The following is a 12,099-nucleotide window of genomic DNA, read 5'->3' on the forward strand; positions in this document are numbered from 1 at the left end:
CAAATGGATCATATGATACAAGGACCTTAGTACCAGTGGTACTGTTTTACATATGAACTGAGTATCAATGCTGAAATCATGACCTATGGTAGGGAGGAAATTCACCTTTCCAAAATCTATGTTTACCAGGAGGATTTCTGAAAGCAGGTTTGCTTTAAAATCTGAAGATACAGAGCAGTGTGTGCTGGAGTACCAGTTCAAACGGCATGAATTTCCAGAACTAATTAGTACCTTCACATATCCAGCTTCTCTCCGCCGAATAAGATGTGGTTCTAAAAGCAGGTGGAGGGAAGAAAAGAAGACTGCTAACCAGCCACCTTCACGGACGCCACTGAAACCCATTCAGTCAATATGGACACCAAGCGTGCTTTTAAGCAAAATAAATAAAAAAGGAAATGGTGAAACTGCCACAGCGTACCATCCAAGGGAACTGTGTGCAAACCTGAGACCAGAAAATAATTGACGGAATGAAGCAAATAGGGTTTATCGTGAAGAATCTGGTGAGGCCATATGGGAGGACAGGAGCGACATTGTATGTGCTGAGCGTCTGTCTGTTGAGGAGACCACGCCAGCCAGAGAATGACAATCCCCGCTCGTTACAGCACACCACCCGGAGATGTGGGCACGAGTACTGGTTCCCCTCAAGGACAGAGAATCACGGAGCCTGTAAAGCAATTTTGCCCAGGACGCTCCCAAAGAGATGCTGGGAAGTTACTTTCCAGTTCGCCCTCTGAACCTGGTGCGAAGAAGTTTAATCGACAAGAACACACACCACGATGAACAGCTCTACCGAAGACCCTGACGTCACTGCTCTGCGCATCCTAAAGGCTCATACACGGAGCAGACAACCAGAGTGGAATCTCCCTGTGGATTCACACACCAGGACACATGGACCATTCTTCCGAAAGGATTTAAAGTCATCTTGGAGAATAAGGAGAGCGAATCCTTCAGTTACTATGTGCCAGACATAATTCTAAACACACACACACAGACATCTATGTGTCAATCCTTCAGGAGATCCTCTGTGCAAGCATCCAACTGTCTAAGCAGAACCAAAGAACTCGGGTGCTTTAACAAGGCTTGGACTCATAGGAGTGCCTGGCTGGCTCCGTCGGTTAAGTGTCCGACTCTTGATTTCGGCTGAGGTCGTGATCTCAGGGTCCTAGGCTCCGTGTTGGAAGTCTGCTTGAGATTCTCTCTCTCCCTCTCCCTCTGCCCCTCCCCCCACTTAAGTGCTCTCCCCCTCTCTCTCTCAAATAACTCTTTAAAAAATACGTAAATAAAATCTTAAAAAAAGAAAGGGCTTGAACTCACGTTTTACAAATGAATCCTAAGCCCTGACACACACTGTCCATGTAGTGCTTGACTTAATGGCTGAGCAGTAAGGTTCTGGGACAGGATGTCGGGCCCACCGTCCTGGCACGCAGTGGGTGCGGTTGGGGAAATGCCCACCACCTGTGAGCAAGCACATGACCACACAGGCAGAGTTGAGGGGCAAGCAGAGGGTAAGAGTGAACCTCACAAGATTAGAGGCCCTTTCCCTCTGTTTTTCTTGTTTTTCTTTCTTAAGATTTTATTTATTTATTTTGACAGAGACAGACACAGCACAAGTAGGGGGAGTGGCAGGCAGAGGAAGAGGGAGAAGCAGGCTCCCCACGGAGCAGGGAGCCCAAAGTGGGGCTCGATCCTGGCACCCTGGGATCACGACCTGAGCCGAAGGCAGACGCTTAACCGACTGAGCCACCCAGGTGCCCCATCCCCCTGTTTTTCTGTAACCATGAGGAAGAGTCTGGAACTATGGCAGAGGTCAGGTTCTGGAAACACCTGTGGATATTAAATAAGCAGGCTCTGCCTGATGGCTCCATCAGGGCTGACAGCTGGCCAAACGTTAAACTCCTGTGAGCATGTGCAGACAGAGGCCCTAGGAGAGAGAGACCAAGATTCGAACCCAGCATCAGAAGCCACCTCACGGTTCTACTGAGATGTAAACCTTCCCTTCCACCTTCCTTGGCCTTTTCCTGTTTAGTGGGCAAGAGTCTCCAAAAGACCATCAGTGTAGACTCTGAGACACATTGAAGCAGGTGTCACAGATGTGCTGGGGTCAGGCTCCTACCGGCTCATGAGTGCCATCAGTAAAATTACACTATATAAACGTACAGTTACATAAATCATATTAAAAACAAAGTAATAGTCAAAACTCATCACTTCCTAACCATTTCACTACTCTGTTTCTGAAGTCACTGAGGGCCATGGTTTGTGAGGTGAACTCACCATACGAGCACCTCTTTCCCACTGCACGGTCGGTAACTCGTACTGGTTACTCCTGATGGCCAAGATTTGACAAAAAGGCCATGGTGGGAGTACTAACATCACGTGGAGAGGCTGTTCAACATTTGCTGGGAATGGAGACAGGGATGGGGATGGCGGATGGGGGACGGGGAGGGACGGCAGTGATGCCTACTTGCTCACCCCACGGCAAGACACGCCCCAGCAAAGGACAATTTATGTCCCGGGCTCCTCAGAGGTTAAGTGCAAGCTGTGGAATCAGATGAAAGGGTCCCCCCTCCAGAGCTGGCACTTTAATAACTACATAACCTTGGGCGCATTAAAACATTCTAACCCTCACTTCCTCCTTTGTAAAGTGCGGATAAATATCAAGGTCATTGGGCTATCGTGAAGGGCTAATATATATCAAGTGCTCTGTGAAGTGCCTTGTACAAAATAAACAATTATTATTTCACCAAAAATCACTGAACACTTCCCACTGTTTTGAGAAAACCAGTACAGCAACCGCTGGAGTTTACCAGATAATTTGTGCTTCTCTGAAAATATACTGTGGGAATCTCAAATCTATGCCACCATCAGCTGCCCATGATACCAGCCACTTGGTTCCACACAGCTCTAAGACGTCGGTGGGACGCACCATGACCTTACCAACAACCACACCGTGGAACCGAGGACACGCTGCTGGAGTCTCGCCGAGTCTAGCTTAGCTCTAAACTTGAAGTTCTCGGGGACGTTACTAACCAGGAGACCAGAATTCACTCTAGTTTCTCCCAACTTGGTCTTTCAAGACCATAAAGGAATCCTTCGGAAAGACCGGAAGGATCTGACAAGATAGTTCAAAATGTATTCTAAGTTCAGACACGCTGGTTCTAGAGTGGTCATCAATAAAATAAATGGCCCCTTGAGGATATACTGACCACGATAATTGATTTTCTGTCAAGACCATTGCTCTTTTCATTATAATCAACAGCAATCTGTAACCACTTCATGTTTACCGTCCAATGCCCAGCTATGCCAAGAGTTTCTAACACTGCTTCCTACCAGCAATTACAGACTCTGACAGCAGCTCACAAAAGCTCCATTTTAGGTGGCTTCAAAACAGCTAGCGGGATGTGCCTTTTCCTCAGTGGGGCCAGTCTCACTACTCTGGACGTTACGTCACAGACAGTGCTTCAGCCTCCCAGTATCCATGTACATCGCACTGCACGGCTCTGCGTTATCCCCGACCCCAGAATGAAACTCTTCCTTAGAGACAAAGGCAGTAAAAGCAAAGACCAGTATCTCCCCTAAAGGGCAACAGTAAGGGGCAGAGGAAAAGAGCACTGGAGGCTCGAGGCGAGTGGTGACCACAGACTTGGCAGGAATCTGCCGGGGATGCGTCCTCGACTGTCTCTGGGCTTTGCGTTCCGCGTGCGGTTAAGGAACGGGGTCAGCTAGACGACGCCACCGTCCTAGTCCATGATCTTACAACAGTCGCAGCTCTCCTTTGTTTCACTTCACTTTATTCGTTTAAGAACCAAGTTTTACAACAAAAAGTGCCCTCAACTACCAGTGGCCGAGAAGGAGGAATCGTCACTGAGGTTCTAATTGCCCAAACCCATCTGGCAAAAATCAACAACCATCAGCCCAGTGGAATTTCAAGAAACCAAAATGGATTTGAATGCCAAAATGAAAACCCAGCGTTCAGCTCATTCGCTTCCATTTCAAAATCAAGGATTTGAGAATTACCAGCAGCTCAGATGTTCCTAAGACATCTAACATGAGGGACTGCATCCGCGAGTAGTGAACCCCGAGCTCCCGGTGGATTCCAGAGCACTCAATGCAGGTCAGGATGCCCAAATTGGTGGAAAGCCATGTAGGATCTGCCAAAGAGAACAGGGCAAATTGGAGCTTGCAGTTCAGTAGAGGGCCAGGGTCACAACATTCTTCCTGTAGTGACTGCACGTGGCGTTTCGAGCATGACCGTCTTCTTATTCCTTGACCCAGCGGGAGCTCCCATTCACAGTCACTCTGCATTAGCACCGGTTTACACACAATACACACATGCACGTGTCTGCTCTCCCTCCTCTTCCCATCCCTCCATTTCTTTACTCATTTATCTTGCCCACCCTTCTATTCATTAAGAACTCCCCAGTGACAGATGCCGCGTCCAAGGATACACAGGACGCAGTGCCCTCTAGTGGGCACAGGTCTTCGAGGGCTGTCCTGAACACAGACCACGCCCATCGCCAACCTTGGTCAGACCAGCAAAGGGGAGAGAAAAAAATGCCACAGTCTAGCGCTGGATGGGGAACAGACGTAAAGTGTGTCTCTGTGTCCGCGAAATGCTAACGGTAATGACGGAGAACACATACATGTGCTGATGCCATACTATGTGCTTGGCACTTCGAGGGCAGCAATTAAGAGTTCTGATCACAAGAGCTTCAGAAATTACAGATACAGACGCAGAATCCTTCATTCAGCACACAAGCGCGCCAGCAGGCGAACAGGACAGGTGTCGTCACAGTGCTCACAAAGGAGAAGGGCCTTGCTTGACGGGTCGTGGGGCCGCACGTCAGCCCCGCCTGTGCCGAGGTCCAAGGCCGTGCTGGCACCGCGACACCGAGCTCCTCCGAGCAGTTACCAGCTCACTGAGCCATCCTACTATGCGCTGGCTACACAGCACGCGCTCAAGAAATGCTTGGCAGATGAAAGCTAGATCGAAAATGGGGCATTCCAAATAACCCACTCGAGCACATTATCACAGCCCTTAAGTACCATTCTCTTTGGAACGGCCTGTTGACCTTGGAAGCTCACGGCACGGAAACAGCATAACCTGTGTCACTAGATCATTGTCAAGTTCTTTTTTGAAATGTTCAAGTTATAAAAAACGTTCTCCGTTAGGAAATACTTCTGGGCATTGGTGTTTTCACTTCTACCCTGTTGGCTGTATGAGGCCCTCGGCAGGTAGAAGTGTGTTTCGACTACTTTATATCAAGCTTCGTGTCACACATCCTGTCTCAGCATTTGCGAACAGAAATAAACAAAACTTTGACTTCTTTCTGCAGCATTTTAAATGTCCAACTGCTGCGTTGTCTGCATCTTTTCTTAAGAAAAAGTGCGATTCACTACTTATCACTCCCTCCCTCATCTTCTGCCAGAAGGTAATTTTTAATGAGTCTGAGACCCCGAGGGAGTGCCTCAAAATACCCCCAGATATACAGCCTTCGGGGCAACAGGAACCTTCCAGCAATTCTCAACTGCCCACTCTACTTTTGTTGTGTTCATTTTTTATAAGAACTGTCGTAGAATGAGAGGAATGAAAAAGGTAACTGATCATTCCACAGTTTTCCTTATTTTGTAAATGTCCAGAAACAGCTATTCCAAAGCTCCCCTGACCTCTCAGCACCATTCCAGCTTAATCAGAAGAAATCCACTCCTTAAGCTTTTAAAATACTAGCTATTAAAATTTACAACGATACTCTATGTCGATTAAAAAAAATGAAGTCCCCGAGAGGCTTCACCAAAATGCAAAAACACACATCTCATTTCACAAAACGTGGCACCTGGAAGGGACCCGAAAACACTTGCAGCCAGTTCCTTGGTTTTCCATATAGGAAAACCAATACCTAACAAAGAAAGTGGCTCTCCCAGCATCACAGACTAGACAGTGGCTTAAAGCTGAAGTTCTACAAAGTAGCACAAAGGGAGGATGGAGTAAATCCCGGGAAAAGCCGCCCCTACAAGGCCGTACAGCCAATACAATGAGCAGATGATCTTGGTTTCACCCGCCTTCTGTGCTTCCGTTTTCATTTCTCAAAAAGCTTTAAATCTTTTCAGCCCTATTGGGCCATCTTCCTGCCGCCCGTGCGGGGCCCCGAGGCAGGCGTCTTCCCACCCTCCCCCAACACGGTCTGCACACAGCCCAGGACGCAGCTGCATGCTGCCCGGGCAATGCCGGGCCTGCAGTGAAAGGGAAAATCGGTGACTGGAGTCTGTGACTCGGAATGAGATGTGACTGTCCCAGAGCTGGAGGGGGCGGGGGGGAGGACGGGGGAGGAAGGGGGCAGGGTGTCACCTGGCGCCCCGCAGTCGCAACACACGTCATTGCCCGTCATCCTCTGCACTTCGGAGATGATCTCCTTGGTCAGTTCTTGGACTATGTTATTTTCCCCGGTATTGTCGTCCCCCTTAAATGCATTGTTTAAAGCCTCTTCTTTGCTATTCTGCAGCACAGACATCCATCTAGAAAAACAAGAGATAGTGTGTTAAATCCCCGAGGACTGCGAGGTCCCAGCCCCAAGGCCCACCTCCAAGGAACTTACATTTGACATTCCTGCTCGTCCTCCGCTTGGAAGTGGTACGTCCTGTCATCTGCACGGCAAGAGGAGTTTCGTCAGTTGTGAGTCCGCACAGTAATCCACACACAATTCCAGCAGAAAGTGGTTTATAATTAACCTTGGGTATAACCGCAACTCTCTGCTAGGAAATGAACCATCTGTAGACAACTGAGCCCTCCCTCATGTCCTTCCATGCCTTGCTTGCCCTTGCTGTGGGGGATTGTGGCTTTGTCATCCAAATTCACAAACCTGCCCTGTCCTCCATTCCAGTTCATAAAGACATGAAGCTTCCCCAAACCGAAGCTATTTAGGGATGGAAACCATCAACATCTTTTCAAAAGCTTTGCTTTTTTTAACTTGCTACAAAGTTGGCCCCCCCAAAAGTAATTGTTACAGCCCTTTGAATAATAAAAGCCTGTCCTAATGAGTATCTGAGATATTTTCTGGCCTTCTTAGAAAAAGATGAGACGTTCTAGCAGGCTGTGGGAGTGCTGTGTTACAGGGCGAAGCAGGAGGAACAGCCAGGTGATGATGGGACACAAGATTTTAGGCTCACACACAGTCGTGTGCACACACAGCAGTGTCTACAAGGCTTGTGCCAGACTGCTGACCCCCGTGCACGGAGCACAGAGGAGGAGCATGGGATGTGCTCTTCCTGCCAAAAGCGCAGAACCTCAGTCCAACTGTGGGAGAACATCGGAGAAACCCAAGTTGAGGGACATTTCAAAACTGATCAATCTTCTTCAAAACAAGTATCAAGGTCACTGGAAGACCAGGAGAGGCTCTGGCACTGCTACAGCCTGTAGCAGACAAAGATGAAGTAAAAACCAACCGCGGACTCCTGCAGCGAGTCCCGGAGCACCAGTGGAAATGCAGTACCATGTGAGAAAGACCCCTCGTGAACAGCATCACCAATGTTGATTTCTGGGTTCATGGGTGGTACACGTGGTGGGTAACACGTACTGTATACTACTAGACAAGCCACTGGGGGGCTGGTGAGGGATATACAGAGATTCTGTCTACAATCAGTCCAAAACAAAACCAAAAAGGAAAATTAAATTTAAAACCAAACAGAATGAAAAAAGGGAGGAGACCCAACTTCTCCAGACAGCAGAGCAGAAGAACCCTCCGTGCCCCTTCGAAGGAGCTCACACGTCTTCCAGCAGTGGTCTTCATACCCCCAGAAGCGCGCTGGTCCTGAGCGCGGCTCCCGGATTGCTGGCTGGAGGGACACAGAGGCCCAGGGAGGGTAAGTGGCAAAGACAAACACAGCTGACGGCAGGGGAATCAGGTTTTCGACTCATGGTTCCATTCGCTTCTTCCCATCCTGTTCCATTTTTTTTCTGACACGAAGGGGGAACAGAACTATACCCTTGCTACACCCCCACCCTGTCACAGAGGAGAGGGATGGGACTTAAGAGAACAGTTTCAGGCTCAGAAAAATGAACCGAGTTTCCTGATTCAGATGTTAGAGGTTGAGCCATGCTGAACTGCCAGTGCTGGAAAGGGGAGCAATACCCCTTTGATGGCTCCCACCTTCCGCCAGAGCCACACCCCACACTGAGCGCCTCTCACGGGTCTCGGGAAGCGGTGCTGATGGCGGGCAGTGCCAGAGGCATGTCTCTCACTGAGCCATCTCTCGGGCAGACCAGGCTCAGCTCAAGGAGGAGAATCAAAGGGGCAAGGGGAGCAGCCCATTTCCTTTGGCCAATTCTATATTCTGACATGTGAGGAGCGGATGAAATGCTCTGTGAAAACTTCCAAGTAAGAATTCCCTCCTACAGACACTCTCGAGATGCTCATAAATTCAAGAATAGTTTCTAGCAGCTTCAACTCTGAGAGAGAAGAAGCAAGAGAAGATGGTAGCTGGGGGCTGGGAAGGGCTGCCTCTCTGCCTGAGGCTCCGGCTCCAAATGGCCACATGCCCAGTGTGTGGACCTGGAAAGTAACCGGCTCCTGGTGGGTCCGTCCTATTCAAGACGCTGACCTAGGTCACCTCCAAATTCTCCTGCACCTTCCATCCTGCCAAGGGTGACTGTGTGATTGAGGACAGTGGGGCAGGACTTGAATTTGCAAAGGATGGGTCGATCTGAGGGCAAGAGAGCTGGACAAGCTCCCAAAGGGCCAACCTTGCCACAGAAATGCCCTCCTTGAGAAGCCCAGGCCCATTTATAGCGGGCTCCGAGTGGGGAATGTCTGCTGGGGGAAGAATGGTAACGGAGGGCCCTGCAGGGAACCAACTGAAGCCAGCTGTCAGTCTTCTACTCTCCTGGGCTCCCTGGGTCATTTCAGCTTCCCGGGGAGGGGGTGACTCTGGGGCCCTGAGAGACCCACAGCTGAGGTATCTTCCTCGCCGCCCATCATGCAGCTTGACCTTTATTTCTCCAACCACCCAACTGTTTAAAGAGTTCAAACGTTGGGGCGCCTGGGTGGCACAGCGGTTAAGCGTCTGCCTTAGGCTCAGGGCATGATCCCGGCATTATGGGATTGAGCCCCACATCAGGCTCCTCTGCTAGGAGCCTGCTTCTTCCTCTCCCACTCCCCCTGCTTGTGTTCCCTCTCTCGCTGGCTGTGTCTATCTCTGTCAAATAAATAAATAAAAAATCGAAAAAAATTAAAAAAATAAAAAATAAAGAGCTCAAATGCATCTTCGTGCTACGTGTCCCACTAGCCTGGCCAGCAGGCGGGGGAGGAACGGAGAGGGTGACAGCCTCATTTCCTGAGTCAGGCACGATCAGACATGGCCCCGAGCCCCAACCTTCTCCGGATGCTCAACAAATCAGGGCTTCACCACTTGGCAGTGTTCCTCTGGAGGACTCGTGGCCGGTTTTCAGGCTTCTCTCTGACAACCAAACCCACACAGTGCTGTGACAAAGCATTTTCACCACAACTACTCCTAGGAGAGTAACACCTTTTGAAAACTAGGATGAAAAATTCGTAGGATTGGGATTCACTCTACCCACTAAAGGACAGTGGGAAGAAGAGGAAACAAGAGCTTTTTTTCTCAAAGACTGACAATGGACTGTAGCAAATTTAGAAAAGTGCCTCAAACTGAATTCAGGGAGCCCTTCTGGGTATCAGAGGCAGGAAGCCCTTGCCCGAAGATATTTATTAAGCATTAACTAGTAGAGCAAAGATACTGATGGAATCTTGGCAAATGTTGGCCTGCCAGAGCGTCACACGAAACCAGATTTACACAGGCCCGCCTTCGCACATGTCCAAGGAATGCAATAATCCACGCTTGGTAGGGAGCGAGGCACACTTACATCTACTGACCCTCCTTAGTGCCTGACCAGAAATTAAAAACGTGTAGACCGGGGGGTGCTTTGGGTTGTTTACAAGTGTGAAATAAATGCCTCTGTGCATCTCACGGGGGCCCCCACAGGGGTGCTGGAGGGACCGGGGCGAATGGAGGGAAGTGTTCACATCTGCCTCCCCGTGTGCGTGCAGCTCAGGCAAGCTTTGTTAACTACTAAGCACCCATCAGGTCTTGAAGGGTGACACACTGCTTATCATGGGTTATTGCTTCAGAAAAAGGAATGGCCTAAAGCTTCCAAGTGGTCCCCAGCCACTTGCTGACATCGGCTTATGCCATCAAGTTCTCTCCCTTCACATAAAACTCTATCGTTCTCCAGAGGCAGGTAACCCCAGAAGCGATCCTATTTTATTTTATTATATTTGTTTATTTTAGAGAGAGAGAGAGAGTGCTCAGGGGAATGGGGAGAGGGAGAGAAAGAATCTCAAGCAGACTCCCCACTGAGTGTGGAGCCTGACGTGAGGCTCGATCTCCTAACTCTGAGATCATGATCTGAGCTGAGTTCAGGAGGTGGACACTCCACCCACTGAGCCACCCAGGGGCCCCACATTCCCAGCTGTAAACTATGGTCAGTCCTGCATGTTTGCACTGTTTTGTGTAAATGAAGGATCTGAGAGCAGAGAGGGGTAAACACATTTGTGGCCCTCACTAGACCGAGTAGGGACACAGGGTTTGAAGCAGGATAAAGTTAATTTTTATTTTACAAATTAGTCTAGAATCTAAAGGACAGAACAACACCCAAACCCTTTACATACATCACACTGCTCAAGGCTCTCCTCCAACTTAGGACAGCACGCATTACCACGGGGACAACGGGGTACGAGGGTGAACAGCCATGGGCCTCCGTCTCCTCGCCCAGAGAAGTGGAGGTGGGAATAATTACCTCATAAGCTTGCTGTGAGCAATAAATCATATAGGAAATAACTCCTAGTCCTCGATAATATAATCCAACAGACATCTTAAAAAGCAGCCATGTCATGCTCTGGATACTGAGCCAATCAAGACCGTGTGCTCATCTTCCTAAAACACACAGTCTAGACTTTTCCTCTATAAACACAATTCTTGTGCCTAAATCCCTTGTGACCTCCTTCTGAAAGGGGATCTGGCCCTTTCCTTCCCCCAAACTATAACCCTGCCACCTGAAAGTACCATGAACAAAGGCCAATCTTGTTTCCATGAAGACACACTAGTCCTTTCCTTTCTTCTTAGGGATGCTGAGTAGACACTCATCACAACAGATGGTTCTGTGGTGATTCTTTTGTGTATGCCACAAAAAAGAAAAGCACACAAAAGCAGAAAGACAAATTCTGTGGTGGGGAAATCAAAACAATTTCAAAAAACGAAAGTTGCCAGAGCTCTGCTGGGGACCTTACACGTTAGTTGTGCAACATTTCTAACACCACCCAAACCATGGAAGCTTTGACAACAGAATCATCCTTTTTTATAGTTAAGTGAGGAGATTTTAGGCTTGAGGGGCTGATCTAGGATAATCTCCTTATTTACGGGGGCCCACGAGGAGAGCAGGGCCACCCTCAGCGTCAGTTCCTAAACTGGAGGGACCAGTAAGCAAACAATTATGAGTGGAAAGAGAAAGCATGTATGTCACTTGAAACAAAGGCATTTCTCCTTGACAATTAATACTTTGAAATGGGATTGATGCCATAGCAGAGAGCTGAAAATCATTTCTCTGTAGCATAGCACCTAAGAAATAAACTTACGTGAAATAAGGTCAAAACACTTTTTCTCCTCGGGGTTGGTCTTCACTTGGCAGGTTAATAGGTTGAGTTTCGCAGGAGGCCGGTTAGCCTGTTTAAAAACAGAGAAACAGGGAGATGTGTGGGAAGGAAGGGAAAATCATATGGTATCATTTCTCATTAAAATACAACAAGAACATGGGGCACCTGGGTGGCTCAGTCTGTTAAGCGTCTGCCTTCAGGTCAGGTCATGATCTCAGGGTCCTGGGATGGAGCCCTGCATCTGGCTCTGCACCCAGCAGGGAGCCTGCTTGTCCTTCTGCCCCTCCCCCTGCTCCTGTTCTCACTCTCTCTCAAATAAATAAAATCTTAAAAAAAAAAATACAGCAAGAACAGGGTTTCCACTAGTTTGCAAAGATAGCTTGCAGAAGGCAGATTTTATGTAGGAAGGCACGATACAGCATGTCCTTAAATCTCAGCTCCC

At 48.7% G+C, this 12,099-nt stretch overlaps 1 protein-coding gene across 1 annotated transcript in view; it reads right to left on the reverse strand.

The window, feature by feature from the left end:
* Window positions 1–12,099, reverse strand: part of ASAP2 (ArfGAP with SH3 domain, ankyrin repeat and PH domain 2) — a 122,441-nt gene that overhangs the window by 32,128 nt on the left and 78,214 nt on the right. The window contains exons 12-15 of the mRNA XM_040623081.1: window positions 11,640–11,727; window positions 6,591–6,639; window positions 6,344–6,510; window positions 4,015–4,148 (exon numbers count right to left, since the gene is read on the reverse strand). Of these exons, the coding sequence (XP_040479015.1) occupies window positions 4,015–4,148; window positions 6,344–6,510; window positions 6,591–6,639; window positions 11,640–11,727 (438 nt within the window). The remainder of the gene's footprint in view (window positions 1–4,014; window positions 4,149–6,343; window positions 6,511–6,590; window positions 6,640–11,639; window positions 11,728–12,099) is intronic.

Source organism: Ursus maritimus, unplaced genomic scaffold (assembly GCF_017311325.1).
Source record: "Ursus maritimus isolate PB19 unplaced genomic scaffold, ASM1731132v1 scaffold_6, whole genome shotgun sequence".
Lineage (NCBI taxonomy): Eukaryota > Metazoa > Chordata > Mammalia > Carnivora > Ursidae > Ursus > Ursus maritimus.